This window comes from Salvia hispanica, chromosome 4 (assembly GCF_023119035.1).
Source record: "Salvia hispanica cultivar TCC Black 2014 chromosome 4, UniMelb_Shisp_WGS_1.0, whole genome shotgun sequence".
In the NCBI taxonomy this organism is placed as follows: domain Eukaryota; kingdom Viridiplantae; phylum Streptophyta; class Magnoliopsida; order Lamiales; family Lamiaceae; genus Salvia; species Salvia hispanica.
The window spans coordinates 45,969,927-45,989,485 of NC_062968.1; the positions used below are offsets into that span (position 1 = coordinate 45,969,927).

Sequence of the window (19,559 nt, forward strand, 5' to 3'; positions counted from 1 at the left end):
ATGCCCAAAAATCTCATCCTAACAAGTATATAATTTTATATTAGTTATTGACATTGTGGATATCATAGTTGACATAGATAAAAATATAATTGACATGGTATAGCATGGAGTTTCAGGAAGACAGGGAGGATGCAGCTGCATGCTCAATTGTTGAGTATATGATGAGAGAGGGTATTGAAACACTGGATGACACTCCTCCTGAATCCAACATACAAATACAAGAACATAAAGGGAAAGAGAAGATGAATGAATTATTGTTTACATTGCTTGTAATAGTTGTTAAAATGTAATTGACACGGTTATTGACACGATATGTAGTGCAGTTGACATGATATGTAGTGTAGTTGACATAATCATATTAGTTATTGAAACAATTAGTGTAATATAGTTGACATGATTTGTAATTGCAACTAACATTAAATTCACTGACAACAGCATCCGAACCCTGTTCCGATCTCTGAGATTCCACTGGCTGAAGCTAGAGAGAAACGGACTCGTGCTGAAATGCGTCCTAGCCCAGTGCTACGCTCACCATTTGAAATACGAGCCGTGCATATGAAAACAACCCTGAACCCAGACGAAAGAGATATGTACTACTACATAGTAGAAACTGAAGGAACAAATGAGTATGCATAATTTAATTCTTTGAATAATCTCTACAATCCTTTTATATTTACATGCAGTTGACATAATTTATGAATGATATTTAAATGTTGTCTGCACGCTTTCATTTCAGTGATTTATGTGTCTACACTAATGGCTTTGTTTGGGCAAGCAAAGGAGTGTTTTCATCTCTGAAACCCCATTCAGAAATCAGTACAGGTGTAATTGATGTATGGGCAGCACACCTGAACTACAAGGAAAGAGAAAGGGCAAAATCGTCACCTCCGCGCCTGTTTCTGACAACATCCCCATGCGTGAGTAATCTAAATTTCTGTGTCAACTATTTGGATGACAAATTTCACTAACAAAAAAATGTTAAATGCAGTATTTGAATATAACAAATCGGCAGCCTCATTGGGATCCATTACAATCCCAGAACAACTTTGTGTCGCGAATTCAACAGGAGATTAGAACAATAGAAGATTTCGATTGGAGAAAGATTGATTTGGTAACAAATTTATTTTTGTGCAAAGATCTCACAGTTTCACCTACATAGTTTTTGACAGGAGTTGTCAAATTCTTTTCTCTAATTTTATCTAACATACAATACAGGTATTCTTCCCTGTTTTTAAAAGTGGCTATTACTATCTTGTGGTATTCTGGATGAGGATGAACAAAATTGAGATAATTGATAGTGCCAAACCACCTAGAGACAAGAATCCCTTGGAAAAGTATAGCTGTTGAATTCGCGACACAAAGTTGTTCTGGGATTGTAATGGATCCCAATGAGGCTGCCGATTTGTTATATTCAAATACTGCATTTAACATTTTTTGTTAGTGAAATTTGTCATCCAAATAGTTGACACAGAAATTTAGATTACTCACGCATGGGGATGTTGTCAGAAACAGGCGCGGAGGTGACGATTTTGCCCTTTCTCTTTCCTTGTAGTTCAGGTGTGCTGCCCATACATCAATTACACCTGTACTGATTTCTGAATGGGGTTTCAGAGATGAAAACACTCCTTTGCTTGCCCAAACAAAGCCATTAGTGTAGACACATGAATCACTGAAATGAAAGCGTGCAGACAACATTTAAATATCATTCATAAATTATGTCAACTGCATGGAAATATAAAAGGATTGTAGAGATTATTCAAAGAATTAAATTATGCATACTCATTTGTTCCTTCAGTTTCTACTATGTAGTAGTACATATCTCTTTCGTCTGGGTTCAGGGTTGTTTTCATATGCACGGCTCGTATTTCAAATGGTGAGCGTAGCACTGGGCTAGGACGCATTTCAGCACGAGTCCGTTTCTCTCTAGCTTCAGCCAGTGGAATCTCAGAGATCGGAACAGGGTTCGGATGCTGTTGTCAGTGAATTTAATGTTAGTTGCAATTACAAATCATGTCAACTATATTACACTAACTGTTTCAATAACTAATATGATTATGTCAACTACACTACATATCATGTCAACTGCACTACATATCGTGTCAATAACCGTGTCAATTACATTTTAACAACTATTACAAGCAATGTAAACAATAATTCATTCATTTTTTTACCTTGTAAACAATCATTCTTCTTTCCGTGTTTTCAGGAGTTTTTTCTTTTTCCTCATGCATCTTCTCTTTCCCTTTATGTTCTTGTATTTGTATGTTCGATTCAGGAGGAGTGTCATCCAGTGTTTCAATACCCTCTCTCATCATATACTCAACAATTGAGCATGCAGCTGCATCCTCCCTGTCTTCCTGAAACTCCATGCTATACCATGTCAATTATATTTTTATCTATGTCAACTATGATATCCACAATGTCAATAACTAATATAAAATTATATACAAAGATTCAAGAGTTTAATATAATCATTATAAACTGTACCTGTTCATTTATGATATCAACAATAGCATTTGTTGCCTTGATTGCTTCTTCATTGTTGCTGATTTCAAAGTCAGTACATGCTTTTGATAATATATGCAAGGCATTTTGTGTTCTTAAGTCTATATCAGCTTCATCTTCTGCTTGAATTTCAAACTCACTTCTCCTGTTCTCAAATCCTATAGTTGATGCTTGAATATTGACATGTGCAGGAGATTGATTTGTTGGTGATGTCCTATCAGCTTCATCTTCTGCTTGAATTTCCAACTCACTACTCCTGTTTTCAAATTCTATAAGTGATGATTGATTATTGACTTGTCCAGGAGATTCAGTTGTTGGTGATGCTCTATCAGCTTCAACTTCTTCTTGCATTTCCAACTCAGTTCCACTGTTCTCAGATTCCATAATTGATTCTTGAGTATTGACATGTCCAGGATATTCAGTAGTTGGTGATGCCCTATCAGCTTGAACTTCTACTTGAATTTCCATCTCACTTCCTCTGTTCTCAGATCCTAAAACTGATGCTTGAGTGTTGACATGCTCTGAAGCATTGGCTTCTTGTTGTTGGAGAGATGGGGATGCTGTCTGTGGAGATCCTAGTACGGCTGTCAAGATAGGAGAGTTTGATTCATTATCACCATCACACATCATGTTCTCCTTGCTTTGTTCATCTTCTTCAACAGTCTGTCTGACCTCTTCAGGATTATCAACTGGTGATGTAGGTAAATTTTCTCTATTTCTTTCTTCTATAGCCTGTTCAAAAATTAGTTCAACAATGTTACTTTCTAAACTGTAGGAGTAATCCAGTGTCAACTAAGAGAAACATATATCAATAAAATGATGTATTAATCTAAATATAGGTTGATTATGTGCTTACTTTATCGAAGAAATCTCCCAATCTGAAAGTTGGAAATTCATTCAAATCTTCAAGTGTTTCGTTTTCTTTTTCAGCATTCCGTATTGAGTCAAATACCGCTTTCCAGTTATGAACAACAACATTGTTGTCTATATGAAATGACTGGGACAAATGCAGGAAAGTGTCACTCACAGATACAACCGGAGATTTTTGGCTTCCAATTGCGCTTCTAGCAATGTCACAAACAAATCCGAATAAATCATTATTCTTGATCTGTGAAGAAGCTTCTTTGAGGACTCTAACAAGATTGGTCCTGCCATCATTTATCTGATTGATGTATTTTACGACATTTTTCACCATATCTGATGGGAGTATGTTCTGAGAAGAAGACCCCACTCCACTGTCATCTACATCAACACTTTGTTCTTCATTCTCTTGCTGCTGCTCTTCATTTCGAATGTATCTCTTCTTTATATTTCCTAAACCAAAAACTCCTGCACTGATCTCTCTATCTTCTCTAGCCTGAAGATACTCACTTTTCCATCCTTTCATTAATGGAAATGTCCGAGGAACAGGACGCTTGTCTTGTATAACTCTGTCTAAGTAGCAGAGCTGCATATGTTAAAAAATGCATGTCAATTACTATTGTGTCGTGTCAACTCAATACAAAAGCCACTTAAAATAACTAATACAGCTTATGTCAACTATAGTACGAGCTATATCAACTACACACACAACCTAATGTAATAATGTTAATAATCAACAATGCAAAATGTAAAACATACCATAAGGAAGGGAAGTGGTCCAGCAAATGCATTCTTCTCTGTGATTGACCAATTTTGTTTTGCAAATTTGAGAACAGATATTACATACGAACACCAATTTACATTTCTCACGTTATCCAGATCATCAATTATCTCTCCAATCTTAGATTTTACCATTCCACATGTTGATTGCTCAATCAATGTTGATTCTAGCAATAACAAAAACATTGTCTTAAACTGCCTTCCTCCTTGAAGATCATTCAACATAACCTTTAAAACATCGTTATGGTTCACACTTTCTTTTTTCGTACCACATTTCTTTGCTATCTTCCTCATGAAAGCTGCATTACTTTTACACTTATCTCTAGAATAAGTAATGTCACCTCTTGGGAATCCATATACAAGCTCCACATCCTCTTCAGTGATATGAATTTTTTTACCATTGTTAAGCTTTATCTTGCACTTATTCTCTTCAAAATTTTTTAATAATACTAATGCTAATCTGCTAGGAATGTAATCAATCTTGAAATGTAGGACACTCTCGAAACCCAACTCCTTCACATAATTAATCTGTTCCTCATTCAGTCTGCTTATTGCATCAACAAAATACATCGGCTTCCTTTTCACTAGAAGCCTTTGAGATAGATTTTCAGCAATAACAATCTGTTTTCCATCCTCTACACTTTTCTTTTGCTTTTTGTTAACAATAATTAACTCTTTCTGAGATACTGAGGTACTCCTTTTTCGCTTGGATGTTCTTCTGTTTTCTGGTTTAAAATCAAACATAATAAATCTATATCAATTATACAAAGTATCATGACAATAACAAGTGTACTCTGTTGACATCAAGTGTGTGTATATTACTAAAGTTATTTCATTAGATATACCAAGCACAATTAACAGAATTTCAGGCATTAAGTATGCTCTGTCATTAACAGGTATTTTTCATATATAGTTAGAACAATTATATTATTACTATTATGTCAATAGTTAAAGTTAACATAACCTGTTGATTATTTAATAAAGTTTATGGCAAGTATACTCTGTTTATATAAATATTACTATGTCAACTATTATTTAAACAAGCTTAGAATATGTCAATAGCTATTGACACACTACTACAACCATACATATGTTTTCTACAGCCATCCTAACAGCCATTGAAACAAGCATACCCTATGTCAATAGTTGTTGACATACTACTACAGCCATACATTTGTATTTTTTTCTACAGCCACTCTAACAAGCATACAATATGTCAATATTATTATGTAAATACCTATTCAAACAAGCATGTCAACAGTATATTATTATAGCTATGTCAACAGCTAGTATATAAAATGTCAATAATCTTAAAAATTTAAACAAATCCTTAACTGGAAGGTGAAGCTTCTTCTCTTCCTTTTTTTTCAGCTGCATTTTTCGTTGCCATCTTTTCCGATTCTACAATCGCAAATCAACAAAAAAATTCAGCAAGTATCGAATTCATAAAAAACGAAATCGAGATGTTTATTAAAACACCAAAATTAAAGCAATATACTTAAAACTTGAATCAATTTCTTAACCTGAAGAAGTGGCTTCATGCATTGCCAATTTTGACTGCTGTTCCTCAACTTCAATTGATTTTTCAACCGATTCTTTCCGATTTTCCTCTTCATTCGTCATTTAGATCAGCGAGATTTTGAATATCAGCGAGATTTTGCAGATTTTGAAGAGATTCGAGTTCTATGAATTTGATGAAGATGAGCGAGATTTGAGATTTTTGAAGAGAGATTTTAGAGAAACTTTTAGAAACTAATTTGAAATCAGTTTTGAGTTTTACGATTTTTTTTATTAATGAAATTACGATTTTACCCCCTTGTTGATATAATGTTGTATTTGTTGACATTTTGTTTAGATTGTGGATTAGTGGCTCATATTGCATCTCATTTCTCAATTTAACTAAATAATCTCAACCTAACAAGACCCTATATATATATATAGGGATGTGATCATATCATAACCCATATTTATGGTGATAACCTAATAACCCTCATTTTATGGATGAAAAATATCATTTTATGGAACAGAATATCATTTTATGGAATAAAAGTATCATTTTATGCATGCTGAAAAAATATCATTTTATTGTGTATAAATATCATTTTTAGTAAAAATGATACTTTTGACCCATAAAATGATAGGGTTATTAGGTTATCACATAAATATGAGTTATGATATGATCGCACCCTTATATATATATATATATATATATATATATATATATAGGGATGTATTCAGGTCAGAACGCTAAGTATAAGTAAAACTCAAAACACTTGCAGTCCATTGGATCATATGATCTAATGGTTAGATTAATGCCACGTGTCATCTAATAATGTAGCTAATAATGATAATAATGTAGCATTTTAGTTTAATAATGTAGCATTTTAGTTTAGAAATGTACAGTTTTAGTCTTACAATGTACATTTCTAGTCTAATAATGTACCTCGCCTAATAATGTAGATTTTTAGTATCATAATGTAACAAATCACAGCCATCCAATCTAATGATCCAAGGGCTGTGATTTGTGCTGTGTTTTACGCTAAGATGCTGTAAGGACCCTAACACACCCCTATATATATATATATATATATATATATATATATATATAATATATATATATATATTCAATGCATAATTGACAATTTGTCAATTCAAAAAATAGCTAAAATAAAAAAAAATTGTCCATTAATAATGCAAAAGTCCATCCAACATGATTATATCCTATATATAGGGATTAATTGTGCTAATAAAATTCTAAGTATCATAAAGATTAGAATCCAATTGTACAGAAATTAGATTTGTTGTTACTCTTTATAAAAAAATATCACGACATGGTATTAAACAAGTCTACCACAACAACTGTCATGTATTCAACCTCCAAATTAGAGATTAAACCAGTTAGTGGTGACATTTTATAAGGGAGTGTTGGGCTTAATATGTTAATGGCTCTAAGCTGGGTTGGCTGACTCAGTTCCTAGTTCATATTTAAAGCCCCAATAATAACTAATTATGGAAAAGCCCAAACTTGCAGACCCAAAAAATAAAATCCTCTATTGATCAAGTCAAGCCTCCAAAATGTTTAGAACAAATAAAAAAACAAATAGGAATAATAATAATAATAATAATAATAATAATAATAATAATAATAATAATAATAATAATAATAATAATAATAATAATAATAATAATAATAATAAAAGATAACTACTATAGGAAATTTTGTAAGTATAGACAATAGATACCGTTACGGTTTACGGCTTTAAAATGTTTGTCGAAAAATATATTGTACTACATGATCACAAGTCATACACACCTACATGCATATGCATAATGTACCGCTGTGATTAATATCAAGGGCAATTATTGTCACATACACAATATGAAATTCAGAAATCATTAATACGATCCAATAAATTAATGGTCGATTTATCACATTAAATAAACAGAATCCGAAATGCTTACATAATTACCAATTTAGGAATACTGATGTTTGTCATTGATTACTAACTTTATTATCATCAGTTTTATCCTTAGATAGATATCATAATCTTTGAGAGGGATTATTCTACTAATCATCAAAGAGATGATAACTTTTATTATTATTATTATTATTATTATTTGTGCTTCAGTTCATTACTATTAGAAATTTATAAATATTGGTTGCAGAGTGCAATACTACCAGGTGGTTCCATTTGTCAAGCGCAATATTAGTTGTAGAGCGCAATATTGCTAGCCTTATCTTTATCGTGGATGCTCTAAATTATATTCAATTATTTAATTGCAATCAGTTGTCATAGTTGGCGATAAGGTTAGTTATACTTGCACCTCAATTACCTGAACTCTAACCAATACTGGAGCACAATAATACTAGTATTTGGAATAATAGAACTTTTGTTCTCTCAACAACCCCACTGAAGTACTCGATATACTAGTATTTGACTGTTTCTAATATCTAATAATCTAAACCATATTTCTCCCCTAGTCACTTTGCTATACTTATTTTATTATAATATATTTATTCATTTTAAATTAAATTATGAGATTATTTTAGTCCTAAGAGGTGGGTATGACTCATTATCATATAATTATTCAACACTTAGAATTAAGTTGTGAAATTCAATCATATGAACCAAATATAATGCATATTGACTCATAAGATATTATCTTTCAATTTTTAATTGTAGTCAACGTCAAAAAAAATTAAAAGAAATAAAAGAAAATATAATCTTTCAAACCGAATGGACCCCTAAAGAATGAAATTAGTTCATAACACAGAGAAAACAAAAGTATGCTTATACTCAATACTTCCTCAATCCGTCATTAACTGTCACAAGTTAATTCTCTCAGATTTTAAGAAATACTAAGAAAACGTGAGTGGATAAAATTAGTAGAATGTGAATCCTATAACGAGTTAGTCAAATAAAGCTTATTTACCAAAAAGTAAGTAATTAGTATAGTATTAGCGAATAAATTAACAATAAAATTAGTAGTAATAAATGATGATGGAAGGGAGAACCAAATAGGTAGGGAATATCATCCAATGGATATTGACTATCAATCATAGTAAAACATTTAGGGCCTCAAAATTTTTTATTAATTATGCATAAATTTAAATTGGTCTATACAAATACGATACTTAATAATTGAAATAAATTGATAGTTTGAATTGATATTGATTCAAAATGTCTTGTTGGATTCGAATAAGCAGTAGTCCACATTCTATGTTGGTGATAAATTATTTACTTCGTCACTAAAATTTACACCACAAAAGATAAATGGAGTATATTATTGAATTGCTTAATTTGTTTTTTTTTTTTTTTTGCAATTGAATTTCGACTTATCTACACCAAATTACACATTTATGTTGTTCTTTAATATATTTTGCCAGATAACGACAACAATCTTTTCAACAGACAAAAGAGACAAATAAATATTTTTCCTTTGAAAGATATTTTTATAAAAATGAGCCATCTACTAATCCAATACAGGCCATACAATTTAAACTGGTACTCCAAAATTTTAAAAAAAAAATCAGGAAAACAAAAAGAAAGTGGAAAAGAAAATAAAGACCTTTTTCAGCTACAAAAATTTATATAATCATCATCTTATCACTCACTTTCTTGTGTTTTTGACTTGTGCTTTTTCTCATATTTATATGTTTCTTTCTCAATTATTTAGGCTATCTATATCTTTGTTGTTCATTTTTGTCTCTGAATCCCTATTCCATTTCACCTTTTCCCTTTCTCTAAATTTCGTCATCATTAAATTTCATCCTCAACTTCATCATAATTAAAAGCGGGTAAATTTAATCGCAGCATGCAAAAGCTGTTCGCCATTTCAGATCTGTCTCACTGATTTGATTTTTCATTTTTCAAGGTATCCTATGTTTATAATTTCATCCATCTACACTAAAGTGCAGTTTTGTTTCTGCATAAATTTCTCTCAGATCTGAGGCTTCTCTATTTGTTTGGTTTATACCTGTTCTTGTTCTCTGTTGTTTGGCTGAATTGATTTTTTTTTTTCAGATTTCGAGAAATCTCATCGCGTTTGCCTATGAATTGAAGCTTCAATTCCTTAAATTCCCGAGGAAGAAGAAGTATTAGTTTCTTGTTTCTCTCTCTTGAAATTCCGCCTAATTAATCAGCTCAAATTCACTCGAATCTTGTGAGAAATCGGTGATTGATTCACGGCAATGGAAATCGTCGGCGGCGGCGAGAAGCTCTACTCTCAGAATCTGAGAGACTTTCTGAGAATCAAGGAAGAAGATCATCGGAGGAATCTCAACCAGAGCACCTCATCCAGTACCGGCAGCTCCTCCCGCCTGACACTAAGCGCCATTCTCAGTGACAGAATCGGCCAGCCTCCGCCGCCCGAGGTCGAGTCGAACCGGACACTGCTCGACGTCATCCGCGAGGACCAAACCATCAGTCTAGGCCGCGGCCGGGGAGATAGTTGGCGGAATTTGAAGGACAAGCTCCGCCTCCGCCGCAGCAGAGGGGCCGCCAACCGCCACTCCGCTGACTCGGACGAGTCGACTCGGCCGATTCCTCTCAGAAACCCTAGGCGGTCAACGGAGAGCGCGAGCGAGAGATTGGAGGCTCCGAGGAGGCAATCGACAGCCGAGGACAACGGTTCGCCGGCGGAGCAGCCGGTGAGGATGTCCTTGATGGCTTTGCTGGCGGAGAATGATGGGCAAATGGGGTACGTTATGGGTGAGGAAGAGAGTGATAAGGATGTAAAAGAGGAAATAAAAGAGGAAATCGGCGTGGAGTTGGAAAAGTGCTGCGTTTGCATGGTGAGACATAAGGGGGCGGCTTTTATCCCCTGCGGGCATACATTTTGCAGGCTGTGCTCCCGGGAGCTCTGGCTACACAGACGAAACTGCCCTCTTTGCAACAATTTCATTGTGGAAATTCTTGATATCTTTTGATCACTTTTTACAGCTCTGTGGATATGGATTCTTGAATCTTCATCACATCTTCTTCTTGCAATTCTCTTTTCTTTTTATAATTCAATTTTTGGTTTTCGTGGTCAATGGAAATTCTTTTTGCTTTTAACTGCTGGAAATTATTGAATTTTGGACAGCAATTCTGTTTGTCTTTCAGTATATTATATTACTATAGGAGTACTTTCTGAAGACAATTTTTATTTAAAGGGAGTTTTAAAATTGAATTGCAACAATTAATAAATTATTCATAGATAGGATAAATTGTATGTTAAATAAATTATTATATCAAATTTGTCATAAATTTAAATTTCTATTTTATAAAATTATTTTGTATTTGAATAAGCTCCTTTTAGATGAAAAAATAAATTTATGATGCCCTACTTATAGTAGTCCGTAGTTCATTAGAATTGGATTGAGAAAATAACTGTAGATTTAGAATATTATGGAGTAAATATTTTAAATACTTATATATATCTCGAATCATACACCAAACTCAAATCTATTTTTGAATTTTTTTATGAAACAATACCAAATATGGTACTACTATAAAAAATTGTGTGAGACATATACTAATAAAATTTGAAGTTAATGTTATTGGTTGAAGTAAAATTATATTTTAGTACATTCTTAAAAATGAGTTTTTGAGTTTGAGTTTAGTTTAAATGCTTTGAGATGGAAATAGATTTCAAAAATTTATTATAATTTAAATTTAAAACTTACTCAATATTCCAAAATATTTTATTTTAATATTAATTGAATTAAGTTAAATTTATGAGTCTTCTTTTGCAAATGCTTATAAAGGTAGATCAAAATGAGCCTACATTTGAAATGAAAAAGGGCATGCGTGGTAAATTCTTATTTGTGGGACCATTTTTAGGCTCTGCAATTAAATTTTTTGAAAGCGTATATGTCTGTGTCTCTGTGATATCTTGATAGAGAAACTACAGGGGTGCAAGTGCAATTAGTTTAAATTGTTATTGTAGTTTTTAGAGAATCTCCAACTATTCCACTAAATTTAAACCTATTTTAATCTAAATCTCATACTAAATATTGATTTTCTCTAACCATTTACACTAAACTCAAATCCAAAAAAATATTCCTCACCCACTAATTTTTTATACTTTTCAATCATACCTATATATTTTTATCTAAATTACACAATAAACTCATGACACTTTGTTAATATCTTAAATAAAATAAAATAATATAATATTAGATTTATTAATTAATATAACTAAATATGAAATCTATTGTTCATTGAATATTAAATTGCAAAATTTAGAAAATTTAAATACAATAAAAATTTTATATTTGTTATGATAGCATATTTGATTTGAATATATTAATGTACGTATAGTATTAATTACTAACTAATAAAATAATTGTTTCCATTTTATTTGTACCGTTATTGTCTATCGATCTATATAATAAAATTGGATTCTGTGGTGGAATAAATTTACGGCTAAATAATAGATTTTTTTTCCAATTATATTGAATAATATAATACTAATATGGGTCCGCCCACTATTTAATAACTAAATCAAATATTAATAAGATTAGATTAGGTTAATTCATATCTTCTTCTCCGCCACTTCCTTCTTCTCCACGTAAGTTTTTTATTTCACTGTATTTTAATTCTCTTCCTTCTCTTCTTCTATTTTGATAAATATGAATTGATTTGGACTTGAATGCAATAACTCAAACTATGAAAAGTGTTTTTGGTATACTTTTAGTGCAAACCTAAAGATAAGTATTTTTTCTTCAAAAACCTATAATGAGATTGGTTTTGCAGTACTATTGAAGGTATTATTCTATTGCATTTTAGGTTTTGTGTTGGAGATGATCTTATATCTAATAATTGATTTAGAGTAAATTTATTTAGGAGCATCAATATATAATTAAATATACCGTTTACTTATAAATTGGAAATCAAGCAGTAGTTACTTATAAATTTCGATTGAATATGTGATAGGTATATGATACCACTATTTGCTCAATGCTCATCAATTTCTGGAAAATGACTTTTTATAAATTTCGATTGAATATGTGATAGGTATATGATACCGCTATTTGCTCAATGCTCATCAATTTCTGGAAAATGGCTTTTTAAAATTAAATAATTAATACGCACGCCATATTTTTTTTAAATAATTACAAAAAAACATTATATGATGATTAATTAAGAACAATGGAGGGAAAATATACTTTATAGAGGGAAAGAATACTTTTAACTATATTGAATTGAACGACTAAATTGCTTTAATGCGATCATCTTACTACAGAAACACGTATATTTGTTATACTCGTATTAGAAACATGCATATTTAGGGGGCGGGTGGTAACTTGAAAAGTAATTTTTATGAGAGTGGAGATAGTGGGCTTTTCATAAACACATGAATAGTTGCAGCAAAAAAGGTGATTCTGTCGCGATGTCGCATTGGTGGCCCCTATTAACACATGAATAGTGCTAATTCTTAAAGATGGTAATCGAGAGAGGCATTGTTTAGAAGATAAACCATGGTGGCAAAGGTTGTAGAGAAAAGGATTCTATTGTATTGTTTCTGTTATATTTTAGAAGATACAAGATACTCCCTTTTATAGGGGAAAATACAACTCTAGGAACTACCACTAATTAATTGTACCTAGGTAAATCCCACTTATTAAATGTAGAAGCAAATACCAAGTTGTTGGTACTTGGTGTTGGCCAACTAGCCGTTTGGACTCTCATTTTGACACTCCCCCTCAAGTTGAGCGACGGTATCTCCGATGTTCAACTTGGCCAGTATTTCTCTAAAACTCTTTGGATTCACTGCTTTGGTTAAGATGTCGGCCAATTGTTCTTCGGATCGCACAAATGGGAATTCTATGATTCCTCCTTCCAGCTTTTCTTTAATGAAGTGGCGATCAATCTCAACATGTTTAGTTCTGTCATGTTGCACTGGGTTCTCTGAAATGCTGATTGCTGCTTTATTGTCGCAGAATAGCTTACTCTTACGGTTTGGGGAAAAACCGATTTCAGTAAGTAATCTTCTTAGCCACATGATCTCCGTGAGTCCACTTTTGATTCCTCGGAATTCTGCTTCAGCACTTGATAAGGCAACAACCTTTTGCTTCTTACTTCTCCAAGTAACCAGGTTGCCCCCGATAAATGTGAAGTATCCGCCGGTTGATCTTCTATCGACTGGATTACTCGCCCAATCAGCATCTGTATAGCCATCTACCTCAAGGTCCTTCCCTCTTTTTAAGAACACTCCATAGTTTATTGTACCTTTAAGGTACCTTACTATTCGTAAGGCTGCATTCATATGCTCTTCTTGCGGTCGGTGCATGAATTGACTGATAACTCCAACTGCGTAAGCGATGTCAGGCCTAGTATGTGAGAGATAGAGTAATTTTCCTACTAGCCTTTGATATTTCTCTTGGTCTGCAGATTCAGCTCCTTCAACAATCTTTAGTCCATGATTCGGCATCATTGGTGTGTCGGCGGGTTTGCAGTCTAAAAATGGGTTGGTTTTTGTATGGTTTCATGGTTGATAAACGTATCGATGGGAGTTTTAAAATTGAGGATTCCCGTGGGAGACGGTTCATAAGGTATACCGATGTGGCTATAGCTTCTGGCCAAAAAGATGTGGGGATTTTAGATTCGATGAGCAAAGCCCTGGTGATTTCTAGGATATACCTATTTTTCCGTTCTGCTACCCCATTCTGTTCAGGTGTATAGGCACAAGAAGTTTGGTGGATAAGGCCTTTTTCTACAAAGAAGGTTTTCATGTTGGCATTTATATATTCCCCCCCATTATCAGACCGTAAGACTTGGATACTCTGTTTATACTGAGTTTGAACCATTTTGTAGAATTGGGTGAATTTGTCAAAAACCTCAGATTTATTTTTCAAAAAATATACCCAAGTCATACGAGAAAAGTCATCAATAAACAGAAGGAAGTATCGGAGGCCTTGGCCCCCGTGGATTGGGGCAGGACCCCAGACATCCGAATGAATCAAAGAAAACGGGGTAGGCACACGAGTATTATTTAGCTTAAAAGAGTGACGGTGGCTCTTGGCCAGGTGACAAGTTTCACAATCAAGAGAGTTCAAGCTAGAGGCTAATTTAGGAAACATTAATTTTAGGTATCCTATGGAAGGGTGTCCTAACCGACGATGTAAAAGCCAAGCCTTCCTTGTAGTTGGTTCATGAGCTAGTAATGCCATACTTTGTTGAGCTATCTCATCCACATAGTAAAGACCACTTCGTTCAGTGCCACGCCCAACTATCGTCCCCGTCTTGGTATCCTGTAGCATGCAAAAACGAAGCATCAGTAATTTGCAGTTTAACTCTTTCGTTACATGACTAACGGACAAAAGTTTATGGGAGAAAGTTGGGACGAAAAGGCAGTTGGAGAGCCGGAGGGTTGGAGAAATGTTAATGGTGCCTGCCCCCTCCACTCGAGCTAAATCCCCACCGGCAGTTTGGACATAGGTTTTAGTAGGTTCAGATATGTGGAGGAAATCTTTTGGATCGAAAGAGATCGTGTCAGTAGCGCCACAATCAAAAATCCACTGGTTCTCTTTTTTTTCAACAGTGGTGGATGAAGTAAAGGCTAAGGCTTTAAACGAATTTTGGCACGGTATAGTAGGCTGGAAAAGTAAATCATCAGATTTATTTGGGTTACTTTTGGAATTTTTGGAAATTTTAGGGCTTATTTGTGACTGTTTGAAACTACTGGGGTTCTTTTTGGAGATATCAAAATTTATGGGGTAGTTTCGGGTAGGGTTTGTAGAGTGGGGTTTAAAGTGGGATTTAGAAGAGTGATGGGGGGTTTTTTCGAATTTAAGGAAATTGGGGGTATAATAACCCCCATTAACCCTAACTTCCGCCGCCTCCATTCCTTCTCCAACCCCAATTTCCGTTGGCTTCTCCGATTCGACTCCAGCTGCCGACGTTGTGTCGCCGATGATGGTCACCGGAGGAGCTTGGTTACCTTCTGACCACGCCCTTGCGACCGCTACAGATGCGGTTGCTTTCTTCTCGTCGCCTCCTTCGCCGTCCGTCTGACCGGCATTTACCATTGATTTTGAATTTCCGATGCTGCCTACTGCTTTGTTGGTGTTGGTAGCTCGGTCTCCAACCACCGCTGCCGCCGTTGCCCTGCTCCCATTACTCCGAGTTCGGTTCTGCCTGTTCTTTTTTATGTCTTCCCACCAGTCGGGAAACCCATGGAGGTGGAAGCAAGTATCTACTGTGTGCTTTTTTCCTCCGCAGTGGCTGCAGGTCAGCCTGCTTTTGTCGGAATTTGTGGAGGATTTGGGTGGCGGTGGTGGTCTGCTTCGGTCAATTGCTGCTAAACCGACTCCTATGCCGGTCTCCCGTGAGTCGCCTGAGGGTTTTAGGACCCGTTCATTGGCTGATTCGCGCCTCACCAACCCATATGCGCTTCGCACAGTAGGTAACGGGTCTTTGTTCAAGATCTCCCTCTTGATTGTGTCGTATCTTTCGTCTAGAGCCCATAGGAATTGATATAGCCTATGTCTCTGGGTGATCTTGTTATACTTCTCGATGGTTGAAGGTGTATCCATTGGATTCGGATCTTTTTCATCAATGGACATCCAGATGTCTTGGAATTTATTCCACAGGCTCTCGAGACTCATGCTTCCTTGCTTCATGTTGTAGGCTTGCCGGTGTAAATCTGAAACTTGGAAAGGATCGGTTCCGCTCCCGTATGTGATGGCCAGACCTTCCCATAGGTCTCGAGCCGTCGCATATTGCGAAACTTCGTTGATGAGATTGGCTTCGATATTGTTTATAATCCAGTTGAAGCAGCAGTTATCTCTCTGCTCCCATTTCGGATATCCAGCGTCACTGATTGCAGGGGGTCTGTAACTCCATTTATGTGAGATGACAGACCCTTTGCCCCGATTGCTCGTTTCATCAGGGTCGTCCAAACGGAGTAGTTGTCTCCGTTGAGTTTGCTTTGAACATGTACCTCCCCCAATGATTCGGGTTGAGTTGAGGGTGGAGGTGGTGGTGGCTGATTTTGGGTTTTTGGTTGGGCATTAACTTGCCTAAGGAACTCTGCTAATTGTGCAGCAAATTCTCCTGAAAAATTCATCAAGGTTTGGTTGGTGTTTGTAGCTTCTGAGTCAGATTCTGACATGGCTTATTTTCTGATTTCTGCAGGTTTTAAAAGGGGTCGGGAAAGGTATCTCCGGGACGATGATGAGAACTTTCTGAGTCCCACACCGTTGCAACCTGCTCTGATACCATCTTAAAGATGGTAATCGAGAGAGGCATTGTTTAGAAGATAAACCATGGTGGCAAAGGTTGTAGAGAAAAGGATTCTATTGTATTGTTTCTGTTATATTTTAGAAGATACAAGATACTCCCTTTTATAGGGGAAAATACAACTCTAGGAACTACCACTAATTAATTGTACCTAGGTAAATCCCACTTATTAAATGTAGAAGCAAATACCAAGTTGTTGGTACTTGGTGTTGGCCAACTAGCCGTTTGGACTCTCATTTTGACAGTCGGCAGATGTAGATAAATTACTATATGTAATTAACTCTCTATTAACTGTAAATAACCCCCAACTAACTTCAAATAATTACCCACTAATTTAACAATTGTAAATAACTCCCAACTAACTTCAAATAATTACCCACTAATTTAACCATCAAGTAACCGTATCAATATCTTCAAATAATTACCCACTAATTTAACCATCAAGTAACCGTATCAATAGTAGATAAATATTTACTAAAAATTAATTTTATTTAAATAATAATATTTATTTTAAAAGAATATTTCCCTAAATACCCCCAAAACTCCCATTTTATATATTGTATAGATATTCATATTCATGTATGTATATATATAAATATTATATAGTACATAATTACGTGCATATATATAAACAATATTACATGCACACAATTACTTTAATTCATGCACATATTCACACGTTCACATGTACACTTATTTATTAAAAATATTTAACAGTATAAATAATAAATAATTAGTTATGGATGAATTTCAGTTTATTAATCTCTATAATATCTAACTAATATATTTATAATGCAAATAACAATATAATACATCAAAATATAAAATAATGCATATTTTGATCAAGGATGTTACACTTCGTGCTCGCAAAGTGCTTGTAAAATGACGTTTTGTGCGCATATTTGGTTATTTACAAGTATTTTGGTGCCTGCAAAACATCTTTTTTTTATAGTGTCAGTAGTAATCATTAAACCTTGATGGGAACTGTGTTGGAGTATAAGTGGGATTTGAAACAAAATATAGGAAAACTGAAGGATGATATATGGAAAATAAGTGGGATTAATATAGGCTTCTCACATGGAGATTATACAAAATACACAAAAGTATTTCAGCACTATACAATTTCTCTCTCTCTATCTACCTATGAGGTACGGCTCTTTTCTTCTAGCTCTCTCGATTTGATTGATAATACAGTCAACAACTACACCCCTATTTGTACAAATTCAAATATAATAAAATAGTCAACTATTGCTAAGCTACTATACACATATTCCCTATTTAAATATATTCAAATATAATAAAATAGTCAACTATTGCTAGTTACTATACCCATCTTCATCAAGTGGCTCATTAGCTTAATTAGGAATATATGCGGGTAATCGACTAGTTCCACCGCCTATAGAAGTTGATGAGGTAGATGGGTTAATGCGGCATCCTTTTGGCCATGAAGTATTCATAAGATTACACTACTAAGATAAGGTGGTGGTGCAGCACCTTCATCACCACTCCTTAGTTGTAAACTAATTGAGTTAATAATTTCAATCTACAATAAATCTTAAAAATATCATTTAAAAAAACAAATAAGTAACGATTATTTAGTTCATACTAGTATAATACAATTAAAAATATCATATAACACGAAAAGCAAATCTAGATTAAAAAATAATAGTACTACATAATAAGAAAAGAAAAGCAAGAAGTTGGCGTTTTATTTATTGTTTTGTGCGTTTTAAGCAGCAAATGCTATCTTTTAAAATACACTACATGAGATGATCAAATTTATTCAGTATATCTAGTAATAAGAGACATTAAATGTCTCATCTGATCATGACTATGTCTTCCATATTTATTTTAATATCAATCATGCAAGCCCGTCATATGATTTAAACCTTGATGGGAATTGCTCTAAGATGGGTTTTCTTCTGCAGTACTTGTCCGAAAATCTCTTCTCTTTGGAGTTTTTTGGATTCTGCCCCTTTTTCAAGTTTCCAATCAAAGTTGTGACACATCGTTGCCACCATGGAGTGGAACATGAGGTTAGCTATTGGAAAGCCCGGGCAAATTCTCCGTCCTGAACCAAATGGAATTAGCTCCAAATGCTGCCCTCCAAAATTTATGTCGTTATTTAAAAATCGTTCAGGCTCAAAGCTCTCCGGATCGTTCCAGATGCTTGGATCTCTCATGATTGCCCAAACATTGACAAATATTTTTGCATTTTTGGGGATTATATAGTCATTGACTCGAGCTTCATCCTCCGCGACATGAGGAGATAAGAGAGGTGCGGGAGGGTGATGGCGGAACACTTCCTTGATGGTAGCTTGCAAGTATGGTAGTCTTGAGATGTCTGATTCTTCCACGATGTTTTTCTGTAACATCCCGGAATTTAGAACCTTAATCTTAGAGCCCTAGAATTAATTGTTGATGACGTGGAATCAATAATGCATTGATGTCATGAGATGTTAAGGTCGATTTGAGTTTAGGGTTTGTGTTGAAAGTTTGAAAAGTCAAACTATGTGATTTAAATGAGGTGGCATGTGATTTATTTATTTGTGAGATTATGTGGTAAATTAATTGTTTAAGAGTGAGTGAGAATATTAGAGAAATTTCCATAAATACTTGTCACCCTAATTCTTGAAATTTTCGAACCCTAGACTCCTTTGAAGAGAAATTCTATTTCTTCCGGAA

General features: G+C 34.3%; 3 protein-coding genes across 5 annotated transcripts; 2 read left to right on the forward strand and 1 right to left on the reverse strand.

Annotated features, from left to right (window-relative positions):
* The first annotated feature begins 9,290 nt into the window (after window positions 1-9,290).
* On the forward strand, window positions 9,291-10,678 carry LOC125223671 (baculoviral IAP repeat-containing protein 3-like). The gene is made up of 2 exons (XM_048126924.1): window positions 9,291-9,522; window positions 9,672-10,678. The coding sequence occupies exon 2, from the start codon at window positions 9,839-9,841 to the stop codon at window positions 10,574-10,576; it is 738 nt and encodes a 245-aa protein (XP_047982881.1). The 5' UTR covers window positions 9,291-9,522; window positions 9,672-9,838; the 3' UTR covers window positions 10,577-10,678.
* A 4,818-nt stretch (window positions 10,679-15,496) lies between these two features.
* Window positions 15,497-17,034, forward strand: LOC125218196. Of its 3 annotated transcripts, none has more exons than XR_007175901.1 (3): window positions 15,497-16,034; window positions 16,263-16,705; window positions 16,770-17,034. XR_007175901.1 is itself a non-coding variant. In XM_048119821.1 (3 exons), exons 1-3 carry the CDS (start codon window positions 15,678-15,680, stop codon window positions 16,470-16,472), a joined length of 471 nt encoding a protein of 156 aa, XP_047975778.1. In that variant the 5' UTR covers window positions 15,497-15,677; the 3' UTR covers window positions 16,473-17,034. The 3 variants fall into 3 exon arrangements, 2 of the variants coding, with proteins under 2 accessions (XP_047975778.1, XP_047975777.1); XM_048119821.1 differs by having other exon boundaries at window positions 15,497-15,758; window positions 15,855-16,034; window positions 16,263-17,034; XM_048119820.1 differs by having other exon boundaries at window positions 16,263-17,034.
* A 1,723-nt stretch (window positions 17,035-18,757) lies between these two features.
* Window positions 18,758-19,249, reverse strand: LOC125221204 (11-hydroxysugiol 20-monooxygenase-like). The gene has a single exon (XM_048123329.1). The coding sequence runs from the start codon at window positions 19,247-19,249 to the stop codon at window positions 18,758-18,760; it is 492 nt and encodes a 163-aa protein (XP_047979286.1).
* Between the last annotated feature and the right edge of the window lie 310 nt (window positions 19,250-19,559).

Coding starts and splice junctions, on each gene's coding strand:
- LOC125223671 (XM_048126924.1), top strand. CDS start 9,839: ATGGAAATCGTCGGCGGCGGCGAGAAGCTCTACTCTCAGAATCTGAGA.
- LOC125218196 (XM_048119820.1), top strand. CDS start 15,678: ATGCTGCCTACTGCTTTGTTGGTGTTGGTAGCTCGGTCTCCAACCACC. Junction 16,035..16,262: donor ACCCATATGCGCTTCGCACA/GTAGGTAACGGG, acceptor TTCATGTTGTAG/GCTTGCCGGTGTAAATCTGA.
- LOC125221204 (XM_048123329.1), bottom strand. CDS start 19,249: ATGTTACAGAAAAACATCGTGGAAGAATCAGACATCTCAAGACTACCA.